This window comes from Lagenorhynchus albirostris, chromosome 18 (assembly GCF_949774975.1).
Source record: "Lagenorhynchus albirostris chromosome 18, mLagAlb1.1, whole genome shotgun sequence".
NCBI lineage: Eukaryota > Metazoa > Chordata > Mammalia > Artiodactyla > Delphinidae > Lagenorhynchus > Lagenorhynchus albirostris.
The window spans coordinates 76,981,638-76,996,424 of NC_083112.1; the positions used below are offsets into that span (position 1 = coordinate 76,981,638).

The 14,787-nt window shown below is 49.2% G+C and overlaps 2 protein-coding genes across 7 annotated transcripts in view; one reads left to right on the forward strand and one right to left on the reverse strand.

Moving 5' to 3' along the window:
• The window catches only part of ARHGEF7 (Rho guanine nucleotide exchange factor 7), a 126,007-nt gene that overhangs the window by 89,976 nt on the left and 21,244 nt on the right, over window positions 1-14,787 (forward strand). For 5 of the 6 annotated variants that reach the window (XR_009536726.1, XM_060128989.1, XM_060128986.1 and 2 more), the window contains 7 exons: window positions 1,088-1,210; window positions 8,802-8,940; window positions 9,650-9,709; window positions 10,405-10,551; window positions 11,291-11,377; window positions 13,738-13,816; window positions 14,005-14,144. Coding sequence is in view for 5 of the 6 variants with exons in the window: in XM_060128989.1 (XP_059984972.1) it covers window positions 1,088-1,210; window positions 8,802-8,940; window positions 9,650-9,709; window positions 10,405-10,551; window positions 11,291-11,377; window positions 13,738-13,816; window positions 14,005-14,144 (775 nt within the window). In the remaining variant the exon portion in view is untranslated. Of the gene's footprint in view, window positions 1-1,054; window positions 1,211-8,801; window positions 8,941-9,649; window positions 9,710-10,404; window positions 10,552-11,290; window positions 11,378-13,737; window positions 13,817-14,004; window positions 14,145-14,787 lie in introns of all 6 variants that reach the window. The other variant, XM_060128990.1, reaches the window with a different exon arrangement.
• LOC132508655 (peptidyl-prolyl cis-trans isomerase A-like) lies at window positions 3,709-4,325 on the reverse strand. The gene is made up of 2 exons (XM_060128991.1): window positions 4,209-4,325; window positions 3,709-4,141 (listed from the first exon to the last, which is right to left on the reverse strand). The coding sequence occupies exons 1-2, from the start codon at window positions 4,275-4,277 to the stop codon at window positions 3,716-3,718; spliced, it is 495 nt and encodes a 164-aa protein (XP_059984974.1). The 5' UTR covers window positions 4,278-4,325; the 3' UTR covers window positions 3,709-3,715.

Sequence of the window (14,787 nt, forward strand, 5' to 3'; positions counted from 1 at the left end):
AGGTAGCCTCAGTGTGTCTTTGAGGAAGGCGTGCTTGGCTGCGTGTGATGCCTGGTCCTTGGTGACTTGGAAAGGACGCCAGTCTTTTTCCCTCTCCTGGAGGTGTGTACTGTCCTCCTCTGAGCGCTGCTGCAGTTTGCGTCTCAGAAAAATTGAGACACCATCTCTGTCTTATAGTCAGTTCATTTTTGAACTTGTTTTGTATTCCCCTAAAAGACTGCAGTCACTTTTTAGGTAGAGATCATTTCTTTCTCTGTTTTTAATCTGTTCGCAGTGCCTGAATGAATGGTTGAAGTTAATTTGTTGAGTCAGTGACTGTTTCTCCTGCAGATACACGGAACTGTGACTAATCCCTGAAGGCTATTAAAAACCCACTTAGGGCTAAGTTCACACTGGAGAAGAGTCTGCTAAAAGTGCAGGTGCTAGCTAACTGTGGCTTCAGGTCTGAGTCAATGAACTGAGCAGTGAAACTCGCAAGAAGCAGCACACGCCCGGTCAGGGTTAGGCCGCTGCGTTAGGGAAATGCTGTTGACAGCTGGCCCGTCCTCCCCCAGGATTAAGGTGCCTTTCCTGCTCTGGACGCGTCTTTTTCCCACGTCAGTGATGATGATGATGATGATTGCCTGTAGGTTTCATTGGCATGCTTGTCTCTCTGCCTACCACTGATTCTCTCCAGCCTTTGCCCAAAGGGAAAGAGGGCTGTTGTATTTTCTCATCTGCCTGTCGTGATGCTCCTTCAGTAGAAAACCTTACCGACCAAGTAACCACATTATATTTCTCCTTATTTTACACACAATTTAAGGCTTCATGACATTATTTTTCTCACTGCCCAAGGAATCCTGGACTTGTGCACAGGTCCTGGCATCTGGACGCTGGAGAAAAGGACGGGCTTGGTTGGCTGCTTTATGGCAGAGCGGCTTCCAAGGCAGGTCTCTCCCCCCGCTGGCTCGTGTTCAGAGCACATACAGTCTGGGACTCGTGTGTGTCGTTTCTGTGGGGTGGTGCACAGGCCCTCCTCCCGCATGGTTCCCACGTCCACCACTGTCTGTGGCACTCAGGATGGTTCCCTTGTGCCTCTCCTCTCCAGGATGCCTGAAGCTCAGCAGAGAGTCGGAGGCTGCTTTCTAAACCTGATGCCGCAGATGAAGACCTTGTACCTTGCGTATTGTGCCAACCACCCGTCTGCAGTGAGCGTCCTCACGGAGCACAGGTGCGTCTCCGGGACTTGCTTCCCCGAGCGGGGAGTGGCGCCATGGGGTCCCCCCGGAGCAGCTCGTTTCTGTCAGATATTACGTGCAGTGCAGTGCGAACATTCACGCGTTTATTCAAAGATGATCATTTTAATTACCCTCGGAATTAGTGCCTGAGAAGTACTGGTTGGGAGTCTTTGAAATCCTGCTTAGTGCTTTTATAATAGAAAAGGATGTGTTTTGAAGTCTCCCCTTCAGCTCATACCCTTTGGACAGTGGGTTGAAGGAGCTGGTAAGTGTTCTGGAATGTGGCTGCAGGCTGTCCGGGCTGCTGGAATCGCGTTCCTCAGCGCGTAAACACCAGACCACGTGAGACAGAAGTACGCTTGCTGTAGGAGTAAATGTGCATTTACAGTGAGGCCTGGATTTCTTAGGAAAACGTGAAGCTGGAGACCGTTAGCTTTAGCTTTTCACCCCGAAGCAGCGGTGAAACAAGTGAAACAGTGGACAGATTGACTTCCTGCTTGTTTGGTAAGACAAGGCCGTACCTGTGTCCTGGAGGAGGGCTGGGCACCCTGGGCTGCGGCGAGGACCACGGGCTCGGCCTGCAGACGGAGTGGGTGATGAGGCTCTGTTTCTGCTCCCAGAAGGGCACACGTTTGTATTAAGTGTTTTAGAAAATATTTATGGTTTCTTCTGAAAACGGCAGTTCAGCCATAAATAGCAGTTCAGTCATTGTTTAACCCGTAAGTGAAGAAATTGTGTTAGTCGCATCAGGGTAAACGCCACTGTGCTTGTGATTTAAATATTTAACCTCAGCTTACTCCTAAGTATTTCGGTTGAAAGCTTAGAAACTGTGCTGGGAAGCAGGCATTGCTGAGATTGAGCTGAGGTGGCAGCGTAGCATCCCTGTGTGTGCGCCTGGGTTGTGTGGGCCTGGTGGCAGGGCCTCTGGGTCCGTCAGACCTGGTTTGAGCCCTCACTGCCTCTCTGAAGCAGATGGGTCTCAGGAGGTCACCCCTCTTCTCTGAGAGCGCTGGCCATAGGGTACTGTAGGCGTGAAGCAGAACATGTAAACTGTCAGGACTGAGCATGATGAAGGCTCAATAATGCGATGAAGGCTCAATAATGCGAACTGCTTTATTGTCTTATCTGGACTCTGGGTGTTTACTGCTTCTCCGTGTGCTTAAATACTGAACCTCCATTTGTAGTAAAGCATTTCCAGTTCTGCAGCGAAGCAAGCAGTCTTCGACACGGTGATGGAAAGAAGAGAGATTAGGATACACGGCGACCACAGAAATGAAAAACCCGTCGGGTCGTCTTCTTCCTCACGCTTCTGGGAGCGTGGGCAGTGTTAGCATGTACCTTCCTAGTTAAACCGTGAAGCATGGATGCAGTTACATGCTCCGGCATCCACTCCTGAGAACGACAAGTTAACTGAAATTTCCACACCGGTGAAATGCAGAGATTACATTTGTGTCTCTGAAAATTCCTCAGGAATTGCTGACACAGCCATGGGGGAGATGAACAGCAAATAGAATGTTAGGGTAAAATTGCACACCTTTTCAATTTTGCTCTCTCCTTCCCCCTTTTTGGTCAGGGGTTGATCCCCTTGGGGTGGGTTGAAAGTATGAAAAGAGGGTGGATGTGAGGCTCCGTCCTGAAGGTGACATTTAAAGCAGTTCAGACTGTTGAAGTTTCCTGAAATGTTTAGACGTTCAAGGGGAATGCTCGCAAGCGTGTGCTCTTTTCCTCTCTTCTGTACTATTACGTTAATGACTGCTTGTGTCGTAGCTGAAACCTCAGTGGAGCTTTTCCCCAGAATAGCAGGGAGAGAATACAGATGCGGTTCTGAGTGGGGACCTCTGCCCTCCTCCACGTGGCGAGTCCCGGAGCGGGAGGCGGGTGGACTGAGGTCAGGCTCTGGGCCTGTGAGCCCGGAGACGGCGGGAGAGCGTGGAGGCCGCAGGATGCGCTGCCTGTGTGCCCTCCTGAGGTCCTGGGGCAGCGAGACCGCCCACTCCGCCCGCACGTCAGACCCTGCTTCTGAAGCGTAAGTCGGGGGGTTGAGAGGAGGCTCGCGGCGGGCTGGTGGCCTCTGTCGGCCTTCACTTTCCATTCTGGGACCCTAGCTTGTGGCCTCTTTCCCGCTTCCCTACGTTTGTTCTAGTCTTAAAAGCCGCCACACTTAGGGGTAGATAAATCTGTTTTTTGCTTGAATATACTTTTTTCTTCTTAAATTTAATTTTATTTTTTTATACAGCAGGTTCTTATTAGTTATCTATTTCATACATGTTAGTGTATATATGTCAATATACTTTTTCAGCATTGATTTAAACGTAGTGTTTAGCAGTTTTAAAGTCTTATTTACAGTCTTATGATCCTTACATTGTGTTAGTTTGAATTCTGAGTATGAATCTTGAAAATGTATATACAGAACCATCAGTTCTACTCTGTGACATAAATCACAGCAAGATTCTTCTTTTTTTTTTTTTTTTAAGATAAAACACAAGTCAAACTTATTATTAGATTTGTCCACAGTCAGCAATGGTGATCTTCTTGCTGGTCTTGCCATTCCTGGACGCCAAGCGCTCCATGGCTTCCACAGTATTCGTGCCCTCTTTCACCTTGCCAGAGACCACATGCTTGCCATCCAACCACTCAGTCTTGGCAGTGCAGATGAAAAACTGGGAACCATTTGTGTTGGGGCCAGCATTTGCCATGGACAAGATGCCAGGACCCGTATGCTTCAGGAGGAAATTCTCGTCATCAAATTTCTCCCCGTAGATGGACTGGCCACCAGTGCCATTATGGCGTCTGAAGTCACCACCCTGGTACAGAAATGCCGGAATTATTCTGTGAAAGCAGGAACCTTTATAACCAAAGCCTTTCTCCCCAGTGCTCAGAGCACGGAAGTTTTCTGCTGTCTTTGGAACTTTGTCTGCAAACAGCTCCAATCTGTTAACGTAGCTTTATGGATTGGATGAGCAGTCACTTCTTGGTTTCCAGGTCCCTTACCTCGAAGGAGACGCGGCCCAAGGGCTCGCCGTTGACGGCGATGTCAAAGAACACGGTAGGGTTGACCATGGTTGGGCAGCGCGGGAGGTTCTGGGGTGGCAGCGTCTGCAAAGCCAGCAAGATCCTTTTTGACCCACCTCCTGGGGTAACGGAAATAAAAACAAAAATAAACAAATGGGACCGAATGAAACTTAAAAGCTTTTGCACAGCAAAGGAAACCATAAACAAGACAAAAAGACAACCCTCAGGATGGGAGGAAATATTTGCAAATGAAACAAAGGACAAAGGATTAATCTCCAAAATATACAAACAGCTCAGTATCAAAAAAACAAACAATCCGATTGAAAAATGGGCAGAAGACCTAAATAGACATTTCGCCAAAGAGGACATACAGATGGCCAAGAGGCACATGAGAAGATGCTCAACATCCCTAAGTATTAGAGAAATGCAAATCAAAACTACAGTGAGGTATCACCTCACACCAGGTAGAATGGGCATCATTAGAAAATCTACAAACAACAAATGCTGGAGAGGGTGTGGAGAAAAGGGAACCCTCTTGGCACTGTTGGTGGGAATGTGAATTAGTACAGCCACTATGGAGAACAGTATGGAGGTTCCTTAAAAAACTACAAATAGAACTATCATGTGACCCAGCAATCCCACTACTGGGCATATACCCTGAGAAAACCATAATTCAAAAGGGTCATGTACCACAATGTTCACTGCAGCACTATATACAATAGCCATGTCATGAAAGCAACTGAAATGCCCATCGACAGAAGAATGGATAAAGAAGATGTGGCACATATATACAATGGACTATTACTCAGCCATAAAAAGAAACGAAATTGAGTTATTTGTAGTGAGGTGGATAGACCTAGAGTCTGTCCTACAGAGTGAAGTAAGTCAGAAAGAGAAAAATACCTTATGCTAATACATATATATGGAATCTGAAAAAGTGTACTGATGAACCTAGTTGGCAGGGGAAGAATAAAGACGCAGACGTTGAGAATGGACTGGGGGACACGGGGTGAAGGGGAGGCTGGGATGAAGTGAGAGAGTGGCATGGACATATATACACTACCAAACATAAAATAGATAGCCAGTGGGAAGCAGCTGCATAGCACAGGGAGATCAACTCGGTGCTTTGTGACCACCTAGAGGGGTGGGATAGGGAGGGTGGGAGGGAGGCTCAAGAGGGAGGGGATATGGGGATATATGTATACATATGGCTGATTCACTTTGTTACACAGCAGAAACTCGCACACCATTGTAAAGCAATTATACTCCAATAAAGATGTTTAAAAAAAAAAAAGTTCAGCTGCCCTTGGATGGCAAAAAAAAGAAGCACCAGCTCTGTTGAATTATAACTGACGCGTACCTTTTGCATTATCATATGATAGTAGCCTCATAGGCTCATGGCTGCCTGTTTTGAGTGAATTACGGGTTTCGTTTTTTCCAGCACTTTAACTGTGGCTTTTTGCTGGGCTACTTGATGGCTCTCTGTGTGTTCCCCCGGTTGCCGTCTTGCGGCCCATGGTGTCATTTCAGTAAATATGGAGGAGGTACGCTGTGTAAGGATCGCCGGCCTCAGTAGAAATTATGCTGAAAGAGCCTTTGTTTTGTCAGAAAAGCTGTAACCAGCCGTTTTGTCTGGTTTTATTGTAGTACTAAATTTGTTTTTAAAACTAAAAAAAAAAACGATTTCAGTGATCTGTAAAGATTTATAAAAAGTTCAGTTTCCTTTCTTAACTGTGCACGTGTCTGGCATTGCAAGGCTGTCATGTGAATATTAAAAGAAGTTACTTTTGCTTTTGCAAAAATTTCACATGAATTTTTAGTTGTAGGGAATTTTGGGGGGTGGGTGATGAGGATAACTTGCTTAGTTTTATTCATTATTGTCTGCCATAACTATGGTTATGAAATTGCACGTATAATACTGAAATATCAAAAATGGCCTGAAGAGACTTTTTGACGATTTTCCTTGTGGTAGAAAAGGCCCCAACTGGATTATATTTAAAGGAGTCGAAATGTACTGTTAGTATCATTAAGCTTCATTTTTATGGGACTGTGCTTGATCCTTTGTTCAGCATTCAGAGAAATGCTGGTAAAATATAAATGTCTCCTCCGTAAAGCCATCATTTCTCTCTGCTCACATGTTAGGGATGGGTGGGCTGATCTGAAGAGGCGAACGTTTCCGAGTGAAGATGTTTGAGGGCTAGGGCGGGCGTGGTGGGCACAAGACGTGGAGCGGCCGCGCGTGGGTAGGGGGCCCCGCCTGGGCTCGGCCGCTGTTGGCAGTGGCTCCCGTCTGCAGATGTGCGCGATGACCCCTGTCTCAGGCCCGGGGTGGCGTGGGCGGGAAGGATGCACAGTGCGTGTCCGGTGCCGTTGCCCCTGCTCTGTCCCTCTCCCTGACGTGCGCTCCTACCTGTGCGTCTCCTCTGCCCGAGCTTGGGGAGGTGGGCCAGGAGGCAGCCCTGAGGGTCGGGCTTGGAAGACCCAGCCCTGCAAGGAGGGGAAGGCAGGGTGATGGCGAGCATGGAACCGTGCACAGCGGTGCCAGCGCCAGGCTGCCCCACAGCCGGGTCCCGGAGCATCGCCTGCCTGGCTTCGGAAGCTCAGCCCTGTGGTTTTCCGGGAAAACCGTTCTTCGAAAGCACGGAGTTCTGTGCACAGAGGTGTTGGGTCGTGTTGCCTATGCAAGCGCGTGTGCACATAGAGCCCTAGAAGTAGTTAGGCCGCTTCTGTGCTAAATATTTTAAATTGCACCACCGTGGCAGGCTGTCTCGCAGGAAGGAACTCGTCATGAAGCCTTCCTTCCGATGGAAGTGGGAAAAATGTGTATTGTATATGCTGAGTTGTTATAACGAGGACTTTGTGAACATTTTCCCGTTTTATGATTTGCTTTGATTTTGATCATAGCTCCTAAATGTGTATGTACATTTATTTAAAAGGTTGATTTTTGAAGAAAACTATGTATAGGTAGGTAGGTAGATGGCAGTGCTGTTAACTATGCTGTCACTCTTCGTACGCAGCCAGGACGCGCTCCGGCTCAGGCCACCCACGTTGTCGCGAGCCCCAGCACAGACAGGAGCTGTCTCCGAGAGAGGTCTTACTGCTTGAGAGACATAAGGCTGATTTCCCAGGGGTTGATGAATTTGTCTGCAGCCTGACATTTGGAAGCTTTTGTTTCTGAGCTGGTTTAGTCGGGTCAGGTACCTTCGCCTTTGGATATGTCAGCAGAATCGACGTGCAGGGTTGGGAGTAAGAGGTGGGCAGTGCCAGCACCAGCTCTGCCGTCAGGCCTCCCGCAGAAAGTCACTCTAGGTTGTACCGTAGGAGACTCTCGTATTCACCGCTTTTGAACTCGCAGTTTCAGACGGTTTAGCCTGCATACCGCGCGTTTTTCGCCAGGAGCCATCAGTGGGGCTGCTGGTCCTAGGAAGCTTGGGCGGGCGGCCACGTACAGCTGGGGGTGGAGGTGAGGCGTGCGGCGGGTTCAGCTGACCGGCACCCAGAGGGGATGGGCTCGGTGATTCTTCAGGACCCCGAGGTTGTCCCGCCCTCCCAGTGGGTGGGTGCCGCCTCTTCTCACAGCCTGCATTCCAGGTGACCTCCGTCCCCCGGTGTCTGGAGGGACACGTCTCGGCAGCAGTGAGGGGCATAGACTGGCTTCCTCCCATGGACCCTTTATAAACGTCATCTGTCCCTCAGTGCAGAGACAGAAGCACAGAGTTTCAGTCACAGACGTGAGCCACAAATGTGTGGGTGACAGAGCTTGACCCACAGCTGCGCCCCTGATCTTCCTGGGGTCTTCCTGAACTGGAGACCCCAGGGCGGCACAGGGCACGATGTGGGGCAGCTCAGGAGGGCGTTGCCACTGGAGCGTTAGGTGGAAGGTGGTGAGGGTGAGGGTGACAGAGGAGGAGTACGGTATTGAAGACGTGCTTTTAGAGCTGAGTTAGCTTCTGAGCGTATACTAGGTGTCCTCACCTACAGATGCGGAAAACTTTCTTCACACGCACTGGGAGGGTTAAATGAAATGATGATGCGAAAATGCTTTTGAAAGTTTAAAGCCCGAGGGTGTGTGAGTTACTTTATCGTGCTGCATCATGCAGCCGCCTTCGGGGACTAAAGCACCTGGAGGGTCAGCGCCATGATTCAGTTGGTGGTAGTTGGGACGCATCTCCTGACACGTTTTACTGTCTTGAGGTTCCAGGTAACGGGGCCCTGTTCTTGCGCTTAGGAGGCCACTCATATTCACACTCTTCCACAGGAAAGTGCCTCGCTGAGGTGGCCTTTCGTGATGGGGGGTGGGTGGGGGGGGTGGTGGCTGGGAAACCACAGGTGCTCTGTGTTACGCACACGTGGTTTTGCTCAGACTGAGGGCGAGAACATGAGCTGTGTGGGGATCGCCCCTCTGGTGTTTGGAGATAACCAGCACGTGTTGGGCGGTGACAGCGGTCGCCTCTGAACCGTCGGGGACACCGCGTGGTACTTCGTAGTCCTGGTGGGACTGGGGCGGGGGCGCGGCCCTTCTGGGCTCTAACGGTGGCCTCTTCTCCCTCCCGCGTGGCTGTGCGTGGTCAGTGAAGAGCTGGGCGAGTTCATGGAGATGAAGGGCGCCAGCAGCCCAGGCATTCTCGTGCTGACCACCGGCCTCAGCAAGCCGTTCATGCGCCTGGACAAGTACCCTGCGCTGCTCAAGGAGCTGGAGAGACACATGGAGGTACGTGCGCCTGCCCCGCCTGCCAGCCCCGCCCGGGAGAGGGCTCCTGGGCCAGAGCCTGCAGAGGGCGTCTAACCAGCGGCCGTAACTCAGGGTTTTCAGAATGACATTGTTAAATGTGAACTTGCTTTCCCTTATCTCAGCTGTAGAAAAGCGTCTGCTCCTTCAGTTCCTCTCCACCCACTGCTGCTGACGGGGGATTTTCCCGTCGCTAGAAAACGCTCATAGTGTTGAGGTGTCATATCAGGAATGCGTACTTACAGTGTTGTGAAGTACATAAGTCATAGAGTAATAACAGTGAAAGAATCAGCTAATGATACGTATTTATTCTGTGTTCAGATAGCAGGCTGTGGGCCCAGGAGAAATTTGGGTTCAGGTTACTGGCTTGGTTAGGCCGTAGGGAACCGTTTCCCAAAGGGCAGGCCATCCAGTCTTCTTCGCAGCTGTTCCCTCTGTCCTCTGGTGCCACAGCAGCAGAGGCCCGTAAGGCTGGGCGTGGCCGTGTGCCGGCCTCCCTCGCCAGGGCAGGGTCCAGATCCCTCTGCTCCACGATCCCCTCGAGGACTAAGAAACGGCGCTTTAATGCTGCGAAGAATAGGACAGGCTCCAGGTTGAAAAGTCTAGGGGAGGCCCGCGCCAGTCTACAGAGTGCCTTTCTAAGGAAAAACTTTTCATTATGAAAGCTAATAGTGTGCTGTTTTATTCAAAGGATTATCATCCAGATAGACAAGATATTCAGAAATCCATGACTGCCTTCAAAAACCTTTCAGTAAGTGATTAAGCATATCACGGTTTTTTTTCCCCGTCAGACATTATTATGGCAAACGAATGCAGAAAATTACTTGTGAAGTATAATTTGGATTTACTCTGATGAAATAAAAATAAATATATAGTAGTTATGCCATGGCTGGTAAACTCTCAGGCTTTACTGGACTGTGGACGCCAGGAAAATGAAATGATAATTGTTTAAATTTTAAAAAGGCACCACATAATGCTAGAGCTACTTACAGTGATTCAGAACATGTTTTTAACCTCATCCCACAGTGTCTTTAGTGACTGAGTGTGAAATGGAATGCTGTTGGTTCTTTTAATCTGTTGTCATGCTGTCTGACTGACTTGAGTTTCTGGAATATGTGTCTTATTTACAGCACAAGTGGAACTTACTCTTTCTTCCCCTCTTCTCAGTCTTCTCTGTTGCGTTCACTAGTAAAAGCAGAAAATACTTTTCTTGCCCAGTCCACGTTTTTTCTTCTAAAAGTGGCAGGAATGGCTATATTTTTCTAAAAGTGTTTCTCGTTCTAGAGCTGTTGCGTGTTTTGTCTCTCTTGACTTGATTCCGTACTTGTGAAGTAAGCAAATTGTTCACCAGGTGATCTGTCTTAAGAAGTAAGATACAAAGCAGTATGGCCAGAACCTAAGGTTCCAAGAGTCCCGTTTCTTCTAACGGTGTTCTGTGCTTCTCAGGCGCAGTGTCAGGAAGTACGGAAAAGGAAGGAGCTGGAGCTGCAGATCCTGACGGAAGCCATCCGGAGCTGGGAGGGGGATGACATTAAGACCCTGGGCAACGTCATTTACATGTCCCAGGTCCTGATTCAGTGCGCTGGGAGCGAGGTACCGCAGCGCGCGAGCGCCATTCCCAGCACGGCTTTCTTAGGGCTCCTGTGCGTGGCCGGTTTGGGATGCGCCTGCCTGGGGCACGGCTTCCCAGCAATTCCTTCACTTTTGTGAGCAGTGTGTCGATGGCGGCGCGTGGAAGCGCTGCCCGCGTTTCTCTTTCTGTGTCTCCTTTTAGTTTCTTGGGAATGTTTGTCCTTCGCTGTGGGGCTTTTCTTACCTATTGAAGCAAATGAGTTTTAATACATAAACAGTGCTTTCAGGTCTTTCATGTAGATTGGGTAAAGTTTATGGGGTGGGTGGAAACATTGAGTTGACGTGTTGGATTTTAGGTTAGTGCCAGGGTCTACCAGTGGACTAAATCCATCTCCGCATTTTATCCCACCCTCCTTCAGCCTGAAGGGCCCACCTGGTCACCCACTGCCCCTAAAAGCTTACAGGTTGTTTTCCTCCATTTTCTCTCAACCACAGAAAGAAGATTTTACTAATTAAGAGTTAATGGCAGAGCTAAACTCCTTAATCAAATTTTATAAACAGATGTTAACGTGAGCTACTTGTGAGTCTAAGAATTTATCATAATTTTGTTTCCATTTAATTTAGCTCATGAAATTTGGTAGAGAGAAATATCTAAACAGGAAGTATGATATAATATTTCCTAAGGCCTACTGTAAATATTCTCACAACTGTAAAATATGTGTTTTTAAAACAATTATTTGAATTTGCTCTTTTACATTAGGAAAAGAATGAACGATATCTTCTGCTCTTCCCAAATATTTTGCTAATGTTGTCTGCCAGTCCTAGGATGAGTGGTTTTATATACCAGGTAAAACACATTTTAAATTTGTATTTAATTGTTTATTGTGGATCTGAGAATCATTTCCAGGCTTGTTTTGAGTTTTGTGTTCAATACTACATGCATCTGTTTGTGGGCTGCGTGTGGTGTTGTATGTATAGTGTTACATTCAGATACGTGCACACAAGTCCTGTCTGTGCACTTCGATGTGACTGTGCAAATTAGGATACTTGTGTTAATCCAAAGCAAAAAAAGAAGGAGACTAAAATTTGTGGAGCTGCCCCCCAGGACACAGACTGCTGAGGTGCGGTGCCAGCCCGTCGCCACCAAGTCGCGTGCCGCTTCTTTCCTGGCGGCCGGTACATGGTGGGCACAGCAGCGGGCTAGCTGGAGGGGGACCCGCGGCCGAGGTGGGTCTTGGGCACACGTCGGGTGGTGTACGTGGTAGTGGACGATCGTTTAGCCTTTCTATTGTTGATCATTTTTCTGATTTTCTTTGAGAGAATATGAGAGCTGATTTAAGAAGAACACGCAAGGGGAAATGTTTTCTTTTTTGTGCGCTAATTTCAAATGTGGTATTAAGTGCTTTATGCTTTTTCTGTCTGTCTAGTAGGAGCTTCTAGCAAGGTTTACTGCCTTCTCTCTGTGTAGTTACAGAAGCTTCTGCCTTTCCCATCAGTTTTTCGAGGCCTGGCTAGTCACCAGATGCTGTTTCAACAGAAGTCGGCCTTTGTTTTCTCCGAGCTGCGTTTCTGCATATGCAGCACATTGTTTGTTTTGTCCCCGACCAGAGCTCTAGTGGGTCCTGAGTCCAGAGTGTCCGTGGCTTGTTTGTACCTGCACAGAAAGCTTTGCCACCCGAAGGGGAGTGTCATCGCACACTCCACAAGGAGCACTTCAAAATTGAGGAAGCAGCTGTACACGGGCAAGCCTAGAAAAATAATACCTCTTAATCTGTAAGCCTGCCGCTGACTGATGTCTGGCTGAGGGAGCACCTGCTCAGGTTCCCCCAAACTGGCGGCTCCCGCTTCAAGTGGCCTTGGTCCTTTTCCATCAGTGTTCTCCAGCTTCGTGCTGTACACCCAGGAGGCTGAGTCGGGGCCCTGCTTTGACCTGCAGGAGTTAAGGTTGCCGTCTGGGGCAGGCTTAGGCCCCTAGGATGTTGGCATTGACATGCCACCAGCAGAGCACTGTTCTCCCGCCCTGTGCCTGGGTTCCTGGGGGCTTTCTCTCCAAGTGCTGTGACCCACAGTCCACGTACTGTCAGTATTCATTTCTGGCTCTGAGGGATGTTAAAAAGCGCTACATCCAGCAACAGTGAGCACGTCCTGTCCGCCGGGGTTGCCGCTGCGCTGAATGCAGCCCTGCAGCTCTGTTTCCTGGAGAGTTCTCGGAGCTGTTGGTCACCCCTGTGCCTTAGGACTCTTGGAAGGGCGTCTGTAGTGTCTGCATCTAACCACGGCTGTGCCGGTGCTACCCTGTCCCGCCTGCTGAGCCCCGGTGGCCCGTGGCCTGGATGATACCTGTCTCGGGAGGGGAGGGGTGGGGAGACCACCTCGTGCCCTGTGGGATGCTCGGCGTCACCCCTGGCCCCCGCCCTGTAGACGTCAGGAGGCCTGTGGGCTGTGGCATTGCCGGCGCGCCCCCTGCAGGGCAGGACTCCCGCTGCCACCGCACTGAGAGTCCTGCTTCTCGGGGGCAGCTTGGCCCCAGCCCTCAGGGAGAGACTTTCCCGGAGGACTTGCTTGGCCACCGCGTTCCGTGGTGTGTCTGTTATTTGTGCTGGTCCCTTCCGGCCCATTTCCGACCCCTCTCCGTGGGCGTCCCCGCTCCCCTCCCCAGGCCCTCTGTTGTCAGAGCGGATGGGCTGGCTGCTCTTCTCTGCATTTTGTGCAGCGCTCAGCACAGCTCTCGACTTCCCGTCTGGTGACGACCACGCACAGCTACCGTCCAGTTCCTCTTGCTCCAATTTCCTCCTTACTTTGCTTTCAGACGTGGAACTTCCTCTGCATTTCTTTAAGGCAAATCTGTGCTTCCTTTGCATAAAGAACATCATTTAAAATAGCCACTGTAGGCTCTAGTTTTTTTGTCACGATGTGTAATGTTTCTGTGTCCTGCTGTTGATGTTTAGAGTAACCCATCAGATGAAATTTTTTTTTTTCTGGTTTGCTGCCTTGTACCTTTTTGCTGGCTCATTTCTTGATTCTAGTATTACGATTTCTTGTTTGAGATAGAGGTTCATATTGTACATGCATTCGGTACAAACAAAAGAGCATTTTTGCGTTACAGAGACAGTTCCTCTGCCATTTCTAAAATCGTTTAATATTTACTTTATTAATGGTATCTTCTTAAGCACTAATTGTTTTTTTTTGGGGGGGGGTCTTTTTTAGGGAAAGCTACCAACGACAGGAATGACAATCACAAAGCTTGAGGACAGTGAAAATCATAGAAATGCATTTGAAATATCAGGTGATAGGCACAGACTCTGTGGATGCCCTCTGTCCGGGTGACCAGGCAACTGGCCCTCTGTGTGCAGGCCCTTGCCGACCCTTCCAGGGGGCTGACAGGGCAGCGCTGTTGGCCCTCCTCGGGGGTGCGCGTGTGCGTGTGTGTGTGTTCCGCCTGCTCCCCGTTTCAGCTGTGTTTCTCTCTTCCAGGGAGCATGATTGAGCGGATCTTAGTGTCCTGCAGCAACCAGCAGGACCTGCACGAGTGGGTGGACCATCTGCAGAAGCAGACGAAGGTCACCTCTGCGGGAAACCCCACCATTAAGCCTCACTCTGTGCCGTCTCACACCGTAAGGGCCCCCGTCCCTCTCCCGCCTCCAGACTCTGGGGTCAGCCTTGGGTTCGGTTGCCAGCAAGTGATCGAGTGCTTTAAGCCATAGTCAGCCTCTGGGTCAGGAAAGCACAACATGTGCGTTGTGTTTCTCTGCAAGCACTTGCTCATTGCCAGTGGATGGTGAATCGCTACGCGCACGCACGCATGTGCGCACGCGCACACACACACACGCGCGCACACACACACACACGCGCGCACACACACACACACACAGTTCATGGCCCCTGGCTAGGAAGCTGCCTTGCTCAGAGTGGGTCGTGTAACCTAAGTTGGTTTCAACCAAAAGCCTGAGAGCCACTGGTCCATAGAGGGCTTTTCTGAGCATTTTAATTGTATTTATTGTGTTTCATCAAAAAAACAAACCGTGAATACTTACGATGACAAAAAGGACCAGATTCATGTTGAAGGCGTTAAAATGTAATTTTTGACTCATTGTTTTGATTGTAAGAAATCTGTATCTTCTACTTTTAGAAAAGCTCAATAGCTCTTTAAGTTTTTAGATACTTAAAGATTTCAAGATATATCAGCACCAAAGTGTCAGTGTTTAAAACTTCTCTTTCCTGGTGTTTCATGCTTAAGATACTGGTATCGAATCATCT